The sequence below is a fragment of the Gracilinanus agilis genome, chromosome 6 (genome assembly GCF_016433145.1).
Source record: "Gracilinanus agilis isolate LMUSP501 chromosome 6, AgileGrace, whole genome shotgun sequence".
NCBI lineage: Eukaryota > Metazoa > Chordata > Mammalia > Didelphimorphia > Didelphidae > Gracilinanus > Gracilinanus agilis.
In genome coordinates this window covers 229,388,175-229,410,394 of record NC_058135.1, presented here as the reverse complement: position 1 = coordinate 229,410,394, position 22,220 = coordinate 229,388,175, and the positions used below count along the sequence as shown (strand labels likewise).

General features: G+C 42.5%; 1 protein-coding gene across 6 annotated transcripts in view; it reads left to right on the top strand.

The window, feature by feature from the left end:
* PPFIBP2 (PPFIA binding protein 2) overlaps nucleotides 1-22,220 on the top strand; it is a 195,609-nt gene that overhangs the window by 151,521 nt on the left and 21,868 nt on the right. For 5 of the 6 annotated variants that reach the window (XM_044680576.1, XM_044680572.1, XM_044680574.1 and 2 more), the window contains 10 exons: nucleotides 2,025-2,117; nucleotides 4,920-5,028; nucleotides 7,330-7,362; nucleotides 12,252-12,313; nucleotides 15,878-15,953; nucleotides 17,664-17,767; nucleotides 18,663-18,730; nucleotides 18,912-18,983; nucleotides 19,888-19,945; nucleotides 21,505-21,540. In XM_044680576.1, coding sequence (XP_044536511.1) covers nucleotides 2,025-2,117; nucleotides 4,920-5,028; nucleotides 7,330-7,362; nucleotides 12,252-12,313; nucleotides 15,878-15,953; nucleotides 17,664-17,767; nucleotides 18,663-18,730; nucleotides 18,912-18,983; nucleotides 19,888-19,945; nucleotides 21,505-21,540 — 711 coding nt within the window. The remainder of the gene's footprint in view (nucleotides 1-2,024; nucleotides 2,118-4,919; nucleotides 5,029-7,329; nucleotides 7,363-12,251; nucleotides 12,314-15,877; nucleotides 15,954-17,663; nucleotides 17,768-18,662; nucleotides 18,731-18,911; nucleotides 18,984-19,887; nucleotides 19,946-21,504; nucleotides 21,541-22,220) is intronic. The other variant, XM_044680573.1, reaches the window with a different exon arrangement.

Sequence of the window (22,220 nt, the reverse complement as noted above, 5' to 3'; positions counted from 1 at the left end):
GTCATTCCTCTGGTTAACTCTGGGCAGAGCCCAGAGGCCATTTTCCTTTCTTTGCCTTGCCCCATTTCATCCTTTATTCTTGTATCTAAAGTTATCCTTGACGTTTAGCATGGCTTGGGCAGTCCTTCCTAAGGCCTCTCCCTAATTGTGTGGTGTGTGTCTATTAACAACTCAACAGTAGCCCAAGGGCAGGTAAGAGAACTTGCTCAGCTGGGTCTTTGTCCATTGAGGAAAAGGAAGACAATAATAACCACAAAGTCCTTGCTTCCATTCCCTAATCTTGGTAGTCAATTTGAGCTTCAACAAATCTAACTTCTTCCTACTTAAAAGAATTCCCTGGGTATTTTAGGAATTAGGGATGGAAGAATAGCTTCTTTCCAGACTTAAAGAGTGCATATAGCTTCTTCTTTTTGCACTGGGTTTTGTGTGGGTAACAATCGTATTTTCACTGAAGGGAAGGAAGAAAAATTTCCAGCTAAAATGTAAAATCCAGATAATATGGAAGCCAGTCAATCCACTAGAAAGCATTTCTAAGTCCTTAGCATGCATTAGACCTTACGATGTATACTTGTAGATAGAAGGAAAATAGTATAAGTAATTACTAAGTGAAGAGGAGGCCAGGAATAATAGCCTCAGGTACCGATTCATCATTAATCATAGCATGGATAATAAACACATTCTATATTATTTCATATCATTTGATTCTAACAATAACCCTGAAAAGCAGGGAAGACCACATTATTCAAAAGAGCTTAACTCTTTCAAAAGGAATGGTTTCCCTGAGTAGGAAACACATTGCCCATTGATAGAAATATTCAGGCAAATTATTATAGAAGAGATTTCTTGCTCAGGCTTAAACTAGATGCCCTTACATGTAAATTCCTCCTAATTCTGGGAATGAAGGATTATAGGGTTCTTTTAGGGAAGCATCTTGGGACTAAATCATTCAGCATTATCAAGTGCCACCTCTTCCATCCAGGCACCCTGCACCATTGTAGCCCTCCATGATTTCACCCTTTTTTAGACCTCTTGAAGCCTTTTTCTGGCAGTACTTCTCATCTGGCACTGAGCCCACACTACCTCGGGTCGTTCTGTTGGCTTCCTGTCTTCCCAACTAGACTTCAAGGCCCCGGAGATTGGTGCCCAGGTTCAATTGCCTTTATTGTCTCCCCTGAAGTGCCCAGGATGGGGCCCTCTCTGGCAGAAGTCCCCTATCACTCTGTGTTCCCTGGCTATGGGGCAGAGCAAATAGCTCTTACCTTGCCTGCTGCTTCACTTACATCTCCATTCCTCTCCTACTTATAAGCAGCATCCTTCTGGTCCCTCCAGACATCATTGTCCCATCCTCTGACAACCTCAAGCTTGAGGCTTGTCTCCTGATTGCCTCAGCCCTGAGCCACAAAGCAACACATCAAGCTTCTCAGCTCCCTCTCTGTCAAGAGCCGTGAAGGGTGAGCTCTGGAGCAGAGGAGACAGCCACTGTCTGCTCTAGCCTGGAAAGTCCCAGGACAATGGAGAACAGACAGTAAAGCACCTCTCTTCTCTTGAGAGGGATCTGTGCACATCTTGTCAGGCACTCACTTGGTTGTACTTAGCTGTTTTTCTTTGTTAGATAATACTGAAAATAATGATTTATGTCTTTATCATTTGCTTCACCATTAATAAATTATGTAGCCAACTTATGCAAAGGAGGGTTCAAATCTGGAGGAAGTGGGGGCAATATTATATCCCAAAAATACTTTGATATGAAAACAAAAGGTATCAGTAGATCTTAATTGGGAGCTGCCCCCACATAAACTGGAAAAGCCTCTAAAAGACAGAAATAAGAGGTACAGCCTAGCATGGCTGTCATTGGCTATGCAAGAGCCTGAATAATTTAGTGTCAGACAATGCACACCTGGGCCACCTAACCCACCCTTTTCTTTCTCTTTCCCTCTTCCTCACCCTCTCCCTCTCCCTCCCTCTCCCCTTCTGTCTCCTCTTCTCTTCCCTTTCTCTATCTCTCTACATCTCTTCTACTACAGGAATTGCTACAGGAACTCAAACATCTTAAAATTAAGGTGGAAGAGCTGGAGAGTGAGCGAAATCAGTATGAATGGAAGCTAAAGGCAACAAAGGTAAAAAAAAAAAAACCACTGATCCAGGTGATCAGTGGTCCTGGCACCTGGAGCCAAGGGACCTCAAATGGGGAGGGCCAGTATGTGACCGCCATATGAAGCCTCTATTGACCCTCTTATAATATTTTCTGGGAATGACTGGTTCTTTTCCCCCTTTCCAATAGCATGTAATAGCACCACAAGCTTTCTATAGAGTCCTGAGATACAGGTGAGAACAAAAACAGCCAACAGAAGCAGGGATTAGACTTCACCATTAATACCATTTTGCCCATTTTTAATCAACACATTTATTTATTTAAAAAATAAAATTTCAGTGATATCTTTTGTTTTTGACATCACCTACATTTCCCAGTGAATCTTCTGCCCCTCACAGAGAACCTCCTAAATGAAAAATTTAAATTAAATTACTCAAGGCAAGATACCCAGAAAGACTGACATCATATTCCTTGTCTTACCTCTGTTGAGAAGCGAGATGAGGTGCATCCTCAGAGCTCTTCTTTGGGGCCTAGTACAGCAGGCATTTAAAGAACTACTATGCACCAGGCCCTATACAAGGGATAAGAGACACAGAAATTTTAAATGGCCCTTCCAAAATAAATGTATGTTATTTTAAGCAATGATCATTCCTAAAATCTTCCCCATAAGTCCTACCTTCCACCTTTTTTTTTTTTAGTTTAAATGTTATATAATGTATTTGAGCTCTTATTTAAATAAAACTGGTTTTAATAAATTTGAAGGGAGAAAATCCTGGCTTGGAGGTAGCTCTCCATTCCTGAATGCTGCCCTCAGAAAGCAAGATCTCACAGGTCCTGACAGGCTGGAAAGGCCTTGAGTATGACCCCATTGGTGGTCTGGGTTTCTAGGATCATTCTAGCTCATAGAAGCTCATCCATCACCAGGGCATTGGCTCCAAGGTGTTAACATTGTAGGGGAGTGGAGAAGGGCCCAGGAACTCCCTACTCAGGCCAGGAGGAATTGCAATCTCTGTCTGTGCAGGAAGCACCATCAATGATGAAATTTTTGATCTTTTAAGTATCCCACTGAGTTAAAGAGTATATTTATCTCTTCTTGGCAGAGTATTTCTTACTACTTAAAGGGACCCTGACCCTATTATAGCCGCTTTGGGGACTTGGTCATTTTCATGGAAGAGGTAGGAAGGCTAGTAATGGCTAAAAAGCAGTACACTGTTACTAGTGGTGCATTTTAACCCACACAAGGGAAGACTGGTGGGTTAACTTGGTACTTCTGGTGGCATGAGGCAGGAGGGCAAGGGAAGCAGTAGTTACCAAAATCATTTAGTACTGATTAAAAAAAACTAGAAAAGTAGATCAGTGGAACAGGCTAGATAAGCAAGAGGCAGAAGCAAGTAAACAAAGTAGCCCAGTATTTGATAATCAAAGAACTTAAATTACTGAAGGAAGGCCTGACCTCTTTTTTGGCAAAAATTTCCCAGAAATCTGAAAGAAATTTGGTAGAAATTAGTATCTACCATATGCCACAGAAAATTCAGTATAGGTACATGAATTCTATCTAACTGGTCAGACTATTTAAAAGGAATTAAATCAGTTCATACACACACACACACATTTTTTTTAAACCCTTATCTTCTGGCTTAGAATCAACACTAAGTATTAGTTCTAAGGCAGAAGAGCTGTAAGGGCTAGGCAAATGGGGTTAAATGACCTGCCCAGGGTCACCCAGCTAGGAAGTATCTCTAAGACAAGATTTGAACCCAGAATCTCTCATATCTAGGCCTAGCCCTATCCACTGAGCCACCTAGCTGCCCCTTATACATTTTTTAAAATTTTTGAATTTTTATTTTTGACACAAGACTATAATAAAGCCCCTTACAAAGTATATTTCTCCAAAACAGCTAAGCAAGATCACCCAATCACATGACACTAAATGATAGACCATGTCACCTTCTCCTTCTTCTAGATTTTACCAATTATTAATAGAAAGGATGAGAAGCAATGTCATCAGTGGCTAGAAAGTTTATCCTAGCGTCAGAAGCCCTGGTTCCCATCCTGCCTTTCTTATGTGTGTGACCCTGGGCCAATCCTTGGCCTCTCTGTGTCGCTGGACAATGCTTTATGGTGGTACATTACAGAGAGTACTTGTATCAGTGGAGGGACTTGACTCTACGCCAGGAGCAAGGTTTATTATTCCCATTTTGCAAATAAACCCAGGGTTAGAGTGACTAGCTGGCTTTCCCCTGATCCTACAGCTAGTAACCAGCAAAACTGGGGCCCAGACCCAGGTCTTAAGTCTCCAATGCACTCACAGTGAGTGCACCGTAATTTGTGTCCAGAGCAGCCTTGCTACCAGAGAGGAGAACATCTCTTCCTTCTACCTTTAGCAAAAACATGATTCATTCAGGTGGCAAAGGGAGCTAGCTAGAACTCTGGTTCCTTCCGATGGGGATATGCTGGCACTCTGGAAGCCCCTGGTCCCCTCCATTGAGGATAGAAGATCTGAGCTTTGGTCCCCATGGTTGGACAAGAAAGTCAGAGACCTGTACACAAAGCAGTGACTGAAGCATACAAAAAGTCAAGTCGCTGACCTTATTAACTGAGTCACGGGTTAGGAGAGCTGTTTGAAGGCGGTATGTGCCACACACACACACACACCCCCCACCCCAGTAGCTTCTGCTTCGGTCACTCAGGGAGAGTCACAGCCCAAGCAAAGCAGGCAGTCAGGAGATGCTGAAACGGATTTGGCCCTCTCACCCTGCCTCCTGGGGGCCCATTCTGTGTGGGCTCCCTGTTTCTGAGCCCTGACCAGAGTCCTTGCTTCTTCCAGGCGGAGATCGCCCAGCTGCAAGAGCAGTTGGCATTGAAGGATGCAGAAATCGAGCGCCTCCACAGTCAGCTCTCCAGGACCGTGGCCTGTTCCGAAAGCACGGAAAGAGGTAAAGGGGCCACAGAGATGGCCACAGAGCCGTGGTGCTACTGTAGGCTCCTGCCCATTGCCCAGTTGCAGGAGAGACAGCAACCAGCCTGCCTGCTTCCCCCTAGTGCCATCTGTCAAAGTCAAGCTTCCCCCCACCAGCCATTGGCCGCCTTAGAGAAACATATCAAATGATTTCCAAGTCAAACTCTAGAAAAAGGCCACACAGAATGTTGGAAAATGGCCTCCCCCCCAGCAGCCCTGCCCCTGGCATCGCTCCCTCCGTCCCGGGGAAGACAGGATGTCCTCCTCTTAGCTAGGCAGCTCGATGGCACCAAATAAACACCTCTTGGCCATCGTGGCCCCCAGAATTTGGGCCCATTAGAAAGGACTCTTAGGAAAAGGACTCATTTCAGGGCTCCCTCATTACACCTCCTGCATGTTGTGCCCTGGGCTGCTGCCTACTCCGCCTATCCCTGCTGCTGCCTTCTGTTTGCAGGAGAGCCATGGGCAAGAGCGGGGCCTGAGGAGAGATGCAGAGCTGTCTGCTTGGGCTTTTAGAGGCATCCGTGACCTCTGGGCACTGCTCAGTTTCCCCTTGAGTTTGAGGGAGAAATGAAGCACCCATGCGCCATCTTGTGCCCAAGACATGAAATAACAATTCTTGTGTTTTCCCTTTGACCACCAGTGTTTATTACTCTTTGGCAGAAAACTGGTTGGTTTAAAACAGGGATTCCCAAATATTTTGGCCTCAGGACCCTTTTAAACTCTTAAAAATGATTGAGAACCTTACCAAAGAGCTTTTCTAAAAAAACATATTGGTTATATTATTACTTGCAATATTAAAATTTGTTATTTTAACAAAAATATCTCTCAGACCCCCTGAAAAGGTCTCAGGGACCCCTAGAGATTCCCAGATCACACTCTGAGAACTACTAGTTTAATAAAAGAGTAGGGGGCAGCTGGGTGGCTCAGTGGATTGAGAGCCAGACCTAGAGATGGGAGGTCCTGGCTTCAAATGTGGCCTCAGACACTTCCTAGCTTTGTGACCCTGGGCAAGTCACTTAACCTCCGTTGCCTAGCCCTTACTCCCCTTCTGCCTTAGAACCAATGCCCAGTATTAATTCTAAGACAGAAGGTAGGGGTTTAAGAAAAAGAAAAGTGTGAGACAACTTTTGGTGTTTCTTTACAGATGTTTATAAGTAAAATAACATTCTATGTGTCATTCTGCGAAAAGGCAATATAACAGAGTAGATAGAGCTAGAAATAATCCGCTCAAAAGTCTAGCCTTAACACATATTGTTTTGTGTCCCTGGGCAAGTCACTTAACCTTTTAATGCTATAAGAAACTCTGAGAATATAAATTACAGAAAAGGTGCCAATCTACATTTTTAGGAGTTTCCATACTGGGAGCTCCCTACTTTTATGAAACCATAGGACCATTACCACCACCCCTCCCCACCAAAAAATGTTTCTTATTTCATTCTGTAAACAACCAACTTGTCACCAGTCACCCTAAATTCCCTCTGAGGTTTGCAAAGGAAGGCACCAGAGGGACAAGCTCCCTGGCGTATTTTGGTTTCCCTAGGTGGAGGGAGAATTTCATTTCTTCATAAGGGGATACAAGGGAGCCACCAGGTAGAAGTTGCCATCCACTTTCTCCCTGGGCCATTGGTAGGATGCCATTAGGATCAAGCCTTAAACTCTGCCCCAGGAAATCTGATAGTGGATAGGATGCTGCACTTGCATATTCCCATCCTATTTCAGATCTACTGCTCAGCTCTGGGACCCTGGATCTATGAAATGAGGGGATTGGGCTTGGCTTCTAAAATCCTTCCAGCTCTAAATCTATGATCCTGCCATTCTTTGGCCTAAGAGGGAAAAGTACAAACATTTACATGGTGTCTACTGTTTGCCGGGTTGTACTAAGTGCTCTACAACTATTATGATCCTTACAACAACCCTGGGAGGTGGGTGCTAACATTAAATCCATTTTACAGTGGAGAAAACTGAGATAAAAGCAGTTAAATGACTTGCCCATGATCAAATAGCTAATAAGTTTCTGAGGCCCTATTTGAACTTTGGGTTTTCCTGACTCCAGGCCTGTACCACCTAGCACACAAGTGACTGGGAATGGCCCTGGCGTTATAAACAGCACAAGGCCCCTCCTCTGATCGGGAAAGGGAGAAGGGTGTGAGCTCATAGGATGCTTTCAGTCCAGGGAGGACCCAGCATCAGTCCTCGTGAGATGGGTTGGTTTTGTTTGTGGATGTCTAAAGGGCATGTCTAATCTGTGCTTTTTCCTCCTGGTTTCCCGTCCTAGAGAGAGTTTGTAAGAGAAGGCTAAAGGAAAAATGTAAGCCTCGAGATTCTCTTCCAACATCATGCTTTTGATCCTTTCCCCACCAATGATAGCTAAAATGCACCTCTGCAGCAACAATGAATGCAATTGCCTAGTCTCACATGATTGTTCCATTACCTTGCCCTCAATTCAGGTCTATTTTTCATTGCTTGCAACGGATAAGTTGAGGCCAGGAGGGTCCTAAACCCTCCATCACGCAGATCACCTTAGAAATTCACCATGATGTGGAATCACAGCCAGAAAAATCACTCTGCTGGACATTTTAAAGGGAACTGTCAAGGTTTTCAGCCTCATTGCTCCTTTTCTCTATTTTTATTTGCATATTTTATCTTCAGAGTATTATTTTTTAAACAATCACAGAATGAATATCATTTGTCTAATGCAGGAATTCTTAATCCTTTTTATGGCACAGACCCCTTTGGTAGTCTAGTGAAGCCTATGGACGGACCCCTTCTCAGAATTGTTTTTGAATGCATAAAATAAAATATTTAAGACTACAAAAGAAACCAATTACAATGAAATAATAATCATTAAGGGTTTTTTTAAACAACTGGGCAGAGTCTAGGTTAAGAACCCTTAGTCTGATCCATTATTGGACAAGAAACTCCATATATCAACATATTCCAAAAGTGGTTGTACTTGAAGTCTTGCAAAGACGAGGATCTTACTTCCTTTTTAAAATAAATTATTTTATTTATAGACATACATTCTCCCTCTTCCCCCAGTTGAGATAGCAAGAAATAACAAAATCCCTGTTACAAGCACATATAGTCAAGCAAACATTCTCACTCTGACCATGTCCAAAAAATATGTGTATTTCTCAATTTCTGAGTTCTTGGCCTCTTTATAAGGAAATGGGTAGCATATTAAATTTACTACCTTCATTGAGGCAACCTGTTGCCCTCTGGACAGCTCCAATGATTAGAAAGTTCTTTCTCATATCAAGCCAAAAAAAATTTTTTTTAAGCCCTTACTTTCTGTCCTAGAATTGATATTAAGTATTGGTTCCAAGGCAGAAGAGTGGTATGAAGTAGTCAGTTGAAGTAAATGACTTGCCCAAGGTCACACAGCGAGGACGTGTCTGCAGACAGATTTGAACCCAGGACCTCCTATCTTCAGGCTTGGCTCTCTATCCACTGAGCTTCCTAGCTGTCCCCCTACCCCCCAAATCTGTCCTTTTTTTTTTTTTTTTTAACCTTTACCTTCTGCCTTAGAATCAATGGTTCCAAGGTATTGGTTCCAAGGCAGAAGAGTGGTAAGGGCTAGACATTGGGGTTTAAGTGACTTGCCACACAGCTAGGATGTGTCTAAGGTCTTGGCAATATCCTATTATTGTTCTTTGGTCTGCCTTCTGGGTCAAATAGAACCAGACCCATCATTAAGAGAGCTTTCTTGGCCCTCCCAAATCTTCCCTCCTCCAGGCTAGATCACCTTGGTTTCTTCTGCTATTGTTCATGGAGCATGGTTTCTCATCCTCCTACATTATCTATCTCTTTTTTTTTTTTTTTTTTTAAACTAAAACCCTTACCTTCCATCTTGGAGTCAAAACTGTGTATTGGCTCCCAAGGCAGAAGAGTAGTAAGGGCTAGGCAATGGGGGTTGAGTGACTTGCCCAGGGTCACACAGCTGGGAAGTGTCTGAGGCCAGATTTGAACCTAGGACCTCCCATCTCTAGGCTTGGCTCTCAATCCACTGAGCTACCCAGCTGCCCCCTCTATCTCTTTTCTAAAATGTCAGATGTCAGAACTGAACAGAGGGCAGGGAAATGACCCCTCCTTTGCTCCATTCACTCTCTGAAGCCACAGACACATTCTTCACATCCATGGATCCCACCTCAGACCACCTAAAGGTGGATGTCATCTGTGTCACACTCTGGAGCTTTCTAACCAGGATGGACAAGGAGCAGGCCCTGGTGCTGGAGAGAACAGGCATCCCAAATGTAGTGTTTCCCTCTGGAGCATCTCCTTGGCAGTGTTCCTTTATGGGTCAAGCAGGAAGACAAGCACTCCTTCCAAAGCCTTACAGGATGTGCCTTTCTTTCCTACCTGGCTGAGGTGCCACGCTCTGCTTTGCTGTCTGAGCTTGGGTGGGACTTGGGCCATGACACGTGGGCCATGCTAACTAAAACCATCTGTCTCGTAAGAATTATCTTGGCAGTAATGACAATGAATTATGCTAGCACTCCAGACCCTCTCCCCTACCCAACATGTATAGAGATTAATCTGACTTTTTAAAAATTCTGCTTCTATGTAAAATCCAATGTCGTGTCTACGGGTTTCCTCCATGTTCTGATTTCTAATTATCTCGGAGTGGCGAATGATGAATTTCTCATAAGAGAGTGACTGTGTCTGAGGGCTTTTGGCAAAGTTCTTTATGGGAGCCTGGTGGTACAATGGAAAAAACACTGGATGTAGGGGGAGCTTGGTCTTGGCTCGGTCTCGGCTTTGGTGCCTGGGTTTCTAAATGAATCTCGATACTTCTTTACACCAAAGACCTATTATTCTGTCACCCTTGGTCATGAAAGTTCAAGTCAGACATGGAGAATCCTCAGACCATAAAATCACAGAGTTAGAATTGTAGGGAGCTTTAGAGACTCCAAATGTTAAAGGTGGGTTTAGTCCAGTTAGTTCAGGTTTGATAGGAGAGAAAAAATGAAGGGTTTTTTGATTTTTTTTTTGTTTTGTTTTGTTTTTTAACAAATCCCATCAGTTAACAAAAAATTATTTAGCCCTAGCATTGAAAGGGATATTCACCCAAGATGTTGCAGCAGTTAACTTGGGTAGACAATTCCCCCTTCTTGTCTCCATGTGGAAATTCATTTGGTCAGTGGTATGACTCATGGCCTTGGGATATCTGCCCAGTGTGAAGGGGTCTGACTCTACCAGGGTGGGCCTTTTTTGCCCTCAGGCGACCAGGAAGCTAAATCTGTACAAAAGAAGACCTCAGGAAACTTCATCCAGCTAAGCTTCCCCTTGAGGCCTAACCCTTGTTGAGGGGATTGGAAAGGGAGCCCTGGCAGATGACATTCCTGTCTCCCCAGTCTTCTGCTTTCTTTCCATCACAAATTTCTTCTGTCTCTCAACCACAGTGTTTCTGTATTTTTTCCCCCATTCACATCTCTTCCTTTTCTCTTGTGGAAATTTCTGCTTCATTGGTGGCTAGCCTTATTGTCAGATGGGTTTGTTTCACTTGGGACCTTCTGATTCAGATCATCTGGCTATTGGTGGTCCTGTTCTTCCCAGTGTTGAATAGGTGCTTGTTTGCTGTCTCCTAGTTTTGCTTAGGTCCTTAAAATTCCCTTTCATCTAGAGCCTTGAATATCCACAGACAGACTGCTCAACTGAGCAGTCATGCTGTGTTTGCTCTGTTTTCTCTTAAAGAGAATACACAGATTCCATCACAGTGAGCTAGGGGACTGTAACAGTGATTTCACTGGGAATTCAGCAGGCTTTATTTATTTATTTTTCCCTTTTTCTGCAGGTTTTATTTTTTTTTTAAGCCCTTACCTTCCGTCTTGGAGTCAAAACTCTGTATTGGCTCCAAGGCAGAAGAGTGGTAAGGGTAGGCAATGGGGGTCAAGTGACTTGCCCAGGGTCACACAGCTGGGAAGTATCTGAGGCCAGATTTGAACCTAGGACCTCATGTCTCTAGGCCTGGTTCTCAATCCACTGAGCTACCCAGCTGCCCCCAGAGTGGTAAGGGTAGGCAATGGGGGTTGAGTGACTTTCCCAGGGTCACACAGCTGTGAAGTGTCTGAGGCCAGATTTGAACAAGGACCTCCCATCTCTAGGCCTGGCTCTCAATCCACTGAGCTACCTAGCTGCCCCCTTCAGCAGGTTTTAGAATGAAATGCATGCCTGTCTTTTTTCCAAAGCCACTAGTTACTGCTCCTTGATTAGGTCAGGCATACTCTAGCATATTAAAAAAAATATACTTTTTAGAAATCTAGGAGTCAGTTGTAATCATGCCATATTTTCTTTTTCTTTCTTTTTTTTTTTTTTTAAGACCCTTAACTTCGGTGTATTGTCTCATAGGTGGAAGGAAGAGTGGTAAGGGTGGGCAATGGGGGTCAAGTGACTTGCCCAGGGTCACACAGCTGGGAAGTGGCTAAGGCCAGGTTTGAACCTAGGACCTCCTGTCTCTAGGCCTGACTCTCACTCCACTGAGCTACCCAGCTGCTTTGCCATATTTTCTTAAGGCAAACATCCAGTAATGTCCTTTTTTTCTTGACAAGTTTACTTCAGGATCTAAGTTTCTTTAGGATCCCTAAAATGTAGGCTTAAATTATAGAAAACAAGGAGAGAAGGTCTTGCAGGATCTGACCTTCATGAAAATTCACTAAAGCTATCAGTTCTTTTCACTTATAAACTTTTCAGAGAAGATGGCATGCTTAAGATCTTTTACAAAATAAATGAAGCTATTCATAAACACACCATTCTTTTGCTTATTTATTTTAAAATTTGCATTGATCTTTTTTATTGTCTTTCATTTCCAAACTTACTCCACCCTTCTTTTTTTTTTCCCAATATAACAAATAATTTAAAAAGAGAAAAAAGGTTTTTTAGAAAACTGGCACAACAGCCCTTCACCTGTAGACTCCCACCTCTGGAAAGGAGATGAATTTTCTCCCCTTTTTTGTGGCCAAATCTGTTCATTTTCATTACACAGCATCCAGTTTCTTTCCAGTAAATGAATCTTTTAAACAGTAAATTAGCCTGCTCCCACCTATAAATCCCTAGAAAAGCAAAAGCCTTTTGAAGACCAAAGTAGGAGATGGGAATGTATGAGTGTGTATCTTGCTTTTCTATCTATTGCCTCTAAAGTTGTTGGAATGATTACAAAGTACCAGCTAAATTCTTTTTTTGTTTGCCTCCTAACTGTAGATCAAGAAGTTCAACGTCTAAAAATAGGAATGGAGACTTTGCTCGTTGCAAATGAAGAAAAGGTAAGAATAAAATGGTCCTTTATAAAAAGGGGGACACCAGCGGCCGATGTGAGGGTGCTTCTCTTTGCTCGTTTTTGGTATCTTTTTAGTCTAGATAAATCTATTGGGAATGTTACCTAGATGGGAGCATGATGCTTGGCTCAGTGTAGGCCCTGAATAAATGCTTGCTTGCTTGCTTGAGTCATTGGGAATCCTGACTTGTGTCTCTACCTCATTAAATTAAATAAATCAGGTATTTCACAAACTTTAAAGCACTATGTAAATGAGGCTACTTGTCATCATCACGTTTTTGGAAAGTGTCAGGAGAAGAACACCTAAAGGGAAGTATGTCTCAATTATAGAACCTAATAATTAATTTCAATTAATTATTTAATTGAGTGTTGTGTATTATATACTATAATTTCATATAATTAACTAATTAAAATAAAATTTTAAATTACCTAATAAAACATCATCACCAGCCTGAGAAACAGGCCCTATATTGGATTGCACAGTGGACTTTGTCAGGAAGACCAGGTTTCAGATCTCACCTTTGATGACTAGTAGCATTGTGACCCTGGGCAAGTCTCTTACCTCTCTCTTCAAAGCTGTTATTCTAGGCAACTAGGTGGTGCCGTAATGCATCTGACCTGGAATCTGGAAGATGTGGGGCTCAGTCACTTACTGACTCTGTTTCCACCTCTCTAAAATAGGGGTAATTTAAAGCACTTCCCTCTCCAGGCTCTTGTGAGGATCAAATGGGATACTATTTGCAAAGCGCTATATAAATGCTAGTTATTATTATTATCTGTAACATGGGGATAAGGGCATTTACTACATAAGGTTGCTGTGATCAAGTGAGATCACTCAGGAATCCCTAAGTCATTTTACAGTATAGTATAATACGAGATATTAAGTGTCTGCTCATTAGCTCTTTTGATCTTCACAGCAACCTTGGGAGGAAGGTGCTATTATTATACCAATTTTGCAGATGAGGACTCTTAGGCAGACAGAAGTTAAGTGACTTGTCCAGGATCACACAGCCAGTAGATATCTGAGGCCTGATTTGAACTCAGATCTTCTTGATTCCAGGCCCAGTGCTCCATCCATTGTGCCAACTAGATGCTTCAAAGGAATATAGACAGGAATATCACACACATGAAGCATTAAAGTATCTGACCTACAAATATTAAAGCTCCTTTCTGCCTTTTATTCCCGGAATTACTCTTAGTATTTGTGAAATCAAAAAGACTTGCTCTATTATAATTAAGTTGTTCATTAAATGTCATATGTCACATAATAAAACTTAGGTTTAATTATATCTAAAGGTGTTGCACTAACTTTTTAAAAGCTGACAGCACTATTAAGGGATTTCACACCTGATTAAACAGCCATTCCCAAAGAGATTCCTTGTCAAGCTTCAGGGTGGAGTCAGCACAATTCCGCAGGGCCCAGCCCTATTTATTCCACATTTTTACCAGGAACTTTAATAAAGACATAAAATGCTCATCCAATTAGCAGCAAACCCAAAGCTGGAAGCAGAGGGTGACAATCTAGGGTTGAAATGATCTCGATGGACCAGCACATCTTACAAGGTAGTGGGGGGATGGGGCAGATAAATGTCATGTCTTGCTCTTAGGTTCAAAAAATCAATGATAGAAAATAAAGGATAGGGGGAAATTGGTTTGGGAATTGTTCATGTGAAAATGGTCAGGGAAGATTAAGTAGCCCCAAACCCAATATATAACAATAAACATTTATTAAGTAGGTACCATGTGTGAGGCACCGTGTCAGGCACTGGGCATACAAAGATAAAAACAAAACCTTTCCTGCCCCCAAGAGCTTCTATTCTTCTTGAGGGTGACAGTAAGTCGAGGTAGAGAGTTATTGACTCCTGAGAGTGAGCCGGAACTGTACCCCCAAAAAGCCTATTCTAACATGAATATGTGATTTCATTGATTTGCATGTTCTGTCCCATATTGCAGAGTCCTCCCATAAGCTCCTAACAGGGAAAAGCCCCAAGCTATGTCCGGAGCCTTCCCAACTTTCTCCTGATAACCAAAGATACCAGTGGATTGCCTGGGCTCTCCACCTGCTATCCCTCACCCCTCTGAATGGCTCTGTCTTTCCAACATGCATCTTCTCTTCCCTAGTATCTATTTTATTGGTTACATGTTGAGACTGCTTATACCCTCCATTGCCTTCTGTGTGATCTTCTTTTTCATTTCTCTGGATACTGTCTCAAAGTTATGTGGTAACAGTAGTATAAGTATGGAGTCGGGGTGGAGGGGTAGAATAGACCTTTGTTTCCAAGCAATACTTGGAGATCATTTGAGGAAGCAATATTACAAGACAGTCTGAAGTGGTTAGACCACACCTAAGTACTGTGTTAATTTTAAGAAGAATATTAGCAAATAGCAGCAGATATAGTCCAAGTGGCTATGACTATGATAAGTCTTCTTTTTCCTTTGTAAAACTCTCCATACTTATGATAGCCCAATGTGCAGCTACGTATATTGTATATCCATCTATAAAGGTTAAAAAATTAAGGTTGGACTATTCACACATCTCTGTGGTCTTTGTCTTGGCCCTAGAGACAAACGGAGCTTTTCAAAGAACCCCTCTAAGACACAAGAGGCTATTTAAAAGGACTTGTTATATATAGCCTTAAGGTTTGGGGGTTTTGTTTAATATTTTCTTGATGCCTTTTATTCTTTACCTCACAGTTTACTCTTCCCCATCATGGAATTCTTCCCAGGAATAAATAAAAGGAATTATATTATTCCACTCACATCCAGGTTATTGCCCTCTACTTAGCCAAAGGAAGTCTATTTCATCAGTTCAAAGACCAAGTTTGGTCATTGCAATTAATCTGATCTTAGCTGCCTCTCATCATTGTTTTCATTGACATTATTGTAGTCATTGGGTATAGTCTTCTGGTTCTGCTTTCTTTGTTTTGCACCTGTTCATATAACTTTTCCCATGTTCCTATGGTGTAACAATATACCATTACCAATTTATTTAGCCATTCCTTTGTTTTTGGGCCACCCATGTGTTTCCAAATTTTGGAAATAGTTCTAAAATATTTTGGAACACATAAATCATAGAATGATATCTATCAAGCTGGAAGGGATCTAAGAAATCAGCTAGTCTAGGAGTGTCCAACTTAACCAGAAACCAAGGCTATTAACATATAAGGATCCAGACCAGCCAAATATTGACTTAGAAAAACATATATTTGCATTATTTATGTTCTGCTATATTTTAATTTATGTTATTAAATATTTCCAAATTATGATTTAATCTGATTCATGTGAAGAGTATTTGACACCCAATCTAGTCCAACCCCCTCATTTTGCAGAGAAGGAAACTGGCTAAGAGGGGTTAATTGATTTGCTCAGGGTGACATAGGTAAGCAGTAGCAGGGCCAGAATCTGAAGGCAGGGACCTCTTTACTCTAAAACCAGCACCAATCCTGCTATAATGCAGTGAGAATCTGGCTCTATGTGTTTGACCTCCGTACAGTTTATGCCTCGCAGTGGCTGTGGGTCCTTCAAGTCTGACTCTGTTTCCTTTTCTTTTCAGGACCGCAGGATAGAGGAGCTCACATTGTTACTGAGCCAGTATCGAAGAGTAAAGGAGATCATGCTAGGAGCTCATGGTAAGAGAAGAGAAATTCATTGTTGCTCCCAAAAGTCCTAGAAGATACTATCTAGCCCAGTCACCCATCTTTTCCATCAGTCAAAAATTGGTTAATTAAAAATCGATTAACCTTGTACCAGGCATTGGATCCATCTGAACCAAAACTGGAGAACAGGGCTAATATGTATCCTGGCTAATTGGGAAAGAACTTAGCAGCTTTGGAGGGCTCATAGTGCCTCTTGGGCTGTATTCACAGGAGGCTATGTTCTTACTTGCAAGACCTTGGACAATAAGAGTTGTTTTTGTAATTATCTTCAAGTATGCTGCCCACACACTGATGCAACCACTCTTTTATTTTTGGTTCCCATGGACAAAGCCTATTACAATGTCAGGTGAAGCTCTTGGTGGTTTGTCCCCATTACTCTTCTTAAGGATTCTGATGAAACGTCAAGGTTTATGAGCTTTTTCCCAGGATGAGACAAGCGTGAGGAAAGTCATGCAATCCCAGAGCCCTCAGTTCTGGGATACTTTGGCAGCAGTCCTATGGATTGCCCCAGGAAGAGGGTAAAGGAGAATAACTCAGAAATGTTGCCCTGGTTTCCCCATTCCCCCTGCCAGACCCTGTACCCAATCAGGATGCCTCCATTAGGGTCTGAGTGCTTTTGGGCCCTGACTTCCTGCAGTCACAGGGGAACCACATTGTGGACACAAGGGTGAAGATTCTGAGGCATGAAGTATTTTGAGTCAAAGCCAGAGACTGGGAGTCACATCTCATAGAGTTTCATTTCTAAAGAAGATGAGCAAGGCTATTGGAGTGGAAGAGAAAACTTCTCTTCAGACAATCTGAGGATATCACTGTAGCAACAGAAAATTAAACCATATGTATTTAGGTGTCTGCCGTGTGCCAAATACAAAAATGAAATAATCCCTGCCTTCAGGGAAATTACTTTCCTTGGGGCAAGGTGGGGAAAACAACAAATGGACACAGATTAATAAATAGGAAATACAACAAATAATCATTTCAGGGGTAGGTTGGTGGGGAAGAAAGCCTCATTTACTGGGGCTGCAGGGGGAGGTCAAAAAAGGCTTCAAGTAGGAGGTGACACTAAGGGCTATAGAACCTTTCCATCTGACTTGAGACTGAAGCTCCCGTTAAAATGTGAGCTCCTTTAGCACAATGGACAAAGTGTCAGGCCTGGAGTTGTGAAGACCTGGGTTCAAATATGATCTCAGACACTTCCTACCTGCGTGACCCTAGGCAAGTCACTTAACTGTGATTGCCTAACCCTTTCAGCTAATTTTTCTATCTTGGAATTGATACTAAGACATTTTTAAAAAATTAATTGATACTAAGACAGAAGGTAAGATTTTTTTTGGGTGGGGGAGAATGAGCTTCTTGAATGCTTTAACTTTTCTATTTGTATTTCCAGCTCTTAGCACTTTAGGTTACTCATAGGAAACACTTAGCAAATAAATGCTTCATTCATTCATTCACTGGAGCTGTCTTAAATGGAACCAGGAGTTCCAAGTAGAGATGAGAAGGTAGGGCGTTCCAGACACCAGATCAGCCTGTGCAAAGGCAGTGCTAACTGGTGCAGGAGATAGAGCACTGGGCCAGCTTCCATTCCTTCTTAATTTACTTTTATTCTTGAGAAGAAAACTGTTTTTCAGATCCCTGCAATGAAATAATGCCAAGTAGTTATTTTGCCTTCCTGTTGTTCTCCTTCAGGGTCTTCAGAGAGAATCCTTTCCAGTGGGGAAGAAGAACTAGAGGGATCTTTCAGGAAGTGGAATATGGTGAACAAATCCCCAGGAGAAACAGTGAAGCTGGAGGTCTTGGACTCTTATTATCTAATCTTTAAACCCGACCTGAACTTTGGGCTGGGAGAAGAGAGGGAGGGAACTAGCACTATAGAAGGATTGTTCAAGTCTTTGTAAGACTACTCAACTCACACAATGAATCAGTAGCAAGCTAAGTAAATGAATCAGTTTGGTGGCTGGAATCTAAACAACTCATTTACATTCAACTGATCACTCTGGGCTGGTTGAGTTATGTAGTTTTATTGTATGGAAAGATTATAGAGTTGCATTCAACTAGAGGGCCATCCATGTCTAAAACTGGGTGACTCCCAACTCATAAACAGACTTTAATGGTGCCCAACAAGCAAGATGGGGGGGGACACCAAACCAGGGCCTGAATAAAAATCAGAGTATAGAATGTTAGGAGTTTAAATTTTTTTTAATTTAATATTCTTCAATATAAAGAAATCTATTTTCTCTCCCCCACTTAAAAAAAAATGAATGCATAACCCTTGTAACAACGCACAAACAAAACAAGTTCTCTCCTTAGCTATGGCCCCCAAAATAGATGTCTCGTTCTGCATAACACATGCATCCCCTCTTGGTTAGAAGATGGTAGAATGCTTCATCACCAGTCTATTGGAACTGTAATAAGTCCTAGCACTTGTCAGAGTCCTTCAGTCTTTCCAAGTTGTCTCTTTCGATCCTGTCATTTTGCAGGGGAGGAAACTGAGGCCTTTCCCAGAGAAGTTAACAGGGCTGCAAAGCCAGAATGTTAGCTCCTAGGTGTCCGGGACTGCCAATCCAATTCTTCACATTGGATCTGAAAGAAATTGGGCTGTAGGGAACTGAGAGCTTTATTCGGTATATCTCAGTGCCTGAAAGGATATGTCTAATAGATAATAAGATTCTTGTGTGTCCCCTGCAGATGGTTCCAAGATGTACCTCCCCTAACTTGGGGGCTCCTCCTCTGCCTCAGAAAACTCTGGAAACAAGGTGAGAAGCCAAAGTCCTGTGACATTCCCCTCTGGATTGCTTTTAAGATTTTAGGGCCATCATACCTATCTCCCAGCCTCTGAAAACAAGCTGCCCACTGGGGAGCTTGCCAGGTGTGTGGGCCCTGAGCTGAGTGAGCAGCTGACCTAACTGTGATTGGGGGTGGTGTTTTCTTTGGCAGTGGAAGCATCCTGGACACCAGCAATGGTCATATTTCCCACTGTGAAGAGGATTCTCTGGAAACGCAAAGCAGGTACCAGTCACATTTCTCTTCTGCCTTTTTCCCTCGGGCTCAGGGCTAGATCATGTTCCAGGTAGTTGAAATCCAGTGTGGCTCCAGAAAAGAAGAGAGCATCTCAAAGGTTACGGATTCCATTCACATTCAGTCAATACTGTGAGGTCCAGGAATTTGGCCTTTGCAAATCTGAGAAGACTTAGATTATTGTGAGACATGAGGGTCATTAAAAAAATGAGTTTTGTGGGAGGGGTGGCAGCTGGGTAGCTCAGTGGATTGAGAGTCAAGCCTAGAGATGGGAGGTCCTAGGTTCAAATCTGGCCTCAGACACTTCCCAGCTGTGTGACCCTGGGCAAGTCACTTGACCCCCATTGCCCACCCTTACCACTCTTCCACCTAGGAGCCAATACACAGAAGTTTAAGGGTTTAAAAAAAAATGAGTTTTTGCTGGGTTGATTGGTAGAGCCATGACCATTCCTCAAACTCTCTCAGGAGCCATTACACAAATGCCCACAGTGCATGTGCACATACATAACCCTAACCCCTGTTCCATGCCTCCCTCAGCCTCCCTGCATGTCAGCAAATGCAGAGAAATTGTGGCTTTGGGCCACAGTATTAAGGGGAGGGGAAGATGGGGAGCTACTGAAGCAGGTGACCTCAAAGGGCAACATGTGGTTTCCAGATGGGCCTCTGCTTATTGCAGTTTCTTCCTCCAGCTTTGCATGTTTTTTTCCTGGAATGAGGTTAGTTCAAATGGATAAATCCACTGAACTCTGAGCCAAAAAGAAAATATAATGGTTCAGGTTTAAAACATCTGTGTTGTCCAGCTTAGCCCCATCCATCTGCTCTAGTGGTGTCTTTCAAGCAAGTGTGTTCTGCTCCCACATAATCATTTGCTTTTTTCCTTTTTTTGTTCCTTCAGGACTCAGGAAAAACTGTCCAGTAGTCTAGAAGATTTGCAAAATAGCTCTGTGGAAAAGGTTTGTCCGTGATTTGATCAGTTATTATTTATCAGTTGCCTACTGTATAACTGAACATGTGATGGGCAGTTTATATGGGTTCAAGAGCAGGGAACAAGTGAGATACTAGAAGCTAACATTTATTTGGGCTTTAAGCACTTTACATTAGTTAACTCAGCTAATCCTCACAACCCTGGGAGAGGTGCTGTTTATTATCTTCATTCTGCAGATGAGAAAACTGAGGCTCCAAGAAGTTCAGGAACTTGCCCAAGGTCACACACAACTAGTAAGCAAGAGGAGGATTCCAGCCCAAGTCTTCCTGACTCCAAGCCCCATACTTTAGAAACGAAACAAGGATCAAATGAAATAATGAATGAAAAGCACTTTACAAGCTTTTGAAGTCAATAGTTTTTATTGTGTACAGAACAGCATTTAAGCAGGTGCCAGGTTGGACAGTGTCAAGCATGGGTACATTAAGAATTCTGAAAGAGGAGAAATTTTTGTGGGCCTGGATCACCAAGGAGGACATACTGGTGGAGGCAGACAGGAGATAACATCATGAGAGGAGCCTCAGAATTAGGCGTAAGCATTTGAGAGAACTGTTTAGGGCTACAACAAGGATATTAAAGTGACTAAAGCCAGGGGTTTTTGTTGGGCAGCAATGGCAGAAAGGTTGGTTAGAGAAGATGATTCTAGATTGGGAAGGGCCTTGTATCTCAACTAAAGAGTGTGTCATCTATTCTACATCCATTAGACAACTTTTAAAGATTTCTGATAGGGAAAGTGATATGATTCCTGTGTTTGAACTGTTTTTTAAGAAAAGCTGACCTAGCAGCAGTGTTCAGAATAAATAGGAGAGAGGCGGGCCAGGAATTTAGCAAACTAAAATTAGACTCTGGCAGGCTCCAGGTGTGAAGTTATACTGATCATTACTAAAGTGTGCTAAGTGATTGGAGTGGATGTTAGAGGCACCCAGCCTACCTAGAGCCTCCAGTGAAGAGAAGCTAAGACACAGTCAGAATTCTTATTCCTTCTGCTCTGAAGTGTAGGGAGAAGCAGCACTTGTCCATGTAGATGACCTCCTTTGTCTTGTCACTTGAGTTTTCTCAGGTTTAGAATTAAATCTTTCACCCTGCCTTAGACTAATGACTAGACACAGATTCAGAACTTTGAAATGTACCTTAGAGGTCCTTTAATCTAACCTGTCACCTTAAATGACTGATTATAACAGGCATGTTATAATCAGGCAGAGGGAGGGAGAGAGAATAAATGGCTTGGACTGTAGGGATCTGCTGGCTCTTTCCATGAGTGATGATGGTCTTCCCATCCTGGTCCAAACTGGAGCCCATTGATCATTTTCACATGGCCACTGAGGATTCCTGGTCCCCATTTATGAAGACACCAGAAAGATTGATGATTGGTATCTTGGGGATGGGGAAAATAATAGTCTTTTCATGTATGAACAGGGGAATAACCGGGTCAGGACAATGAGTGAAAGCTCTGGTTATGTTTTATGCTAATTCTTGTCTTGTTGCTTTTTTCTCAACCAAACTGAAACTCTCCTCCCTACAATTCCATAGTATGGAGATGGAAAACCGCCTGTTGCAGGATCTGAGGTACATTTACTGTGTTAGCTTGTCATTTGCCTTAACAGGATGTGGGGTTTGCTCTTATGGGTTTACTGTTCCCCCAGCACAAGGACCGTGGGCTTTGGTGTGGGATGTTGGATGGAGGCAAGAAGAAAAAGGAACTGATTGCCAAACAGGTTAAACCCCAGTCCCTGATGTGGCTGATTTATCACCTGAATACACACTTGGACCAATGTGGCAGCCTCTGAACCTTTCAGAGTGAATGAATGAAGGGAGCAGTGAAAATCACAGAAGGACAGATGGATGAACAGTTTGGCTTCAAGGAGTTGTCATAGAATCGGAGATTCAGAGCCAGAAAGTATCTTGGGCTAGAGATTATTAGTCTAATATCCATCCTCCTGTGTGGTGGGTCCCCAGCCCAGCTTACAAAAGACTTTTAAGTAGTTCTTTTTTTTCTTTTTTCTTTTTTTTTTAATAAACCCTTACCTTCCGTCTTGGTATCAATACTGTCTTGGTTCCAAGGCAGAAGAGTGGTAAAGGCTAGGCAGCGGGGGGTCAAGTGACTTGCCCAGGGTCACACAGCTAGGACGTGTCTGAGACCAGATTTGAATGTAGGACCTCCTGTCTCTAGGCCTGGCTCCCAATCCACTGAGCCACCCAGCTGCCCCCTTAAGTAGTTCTTGATTGGCAACCCATTTAGAGTTGGG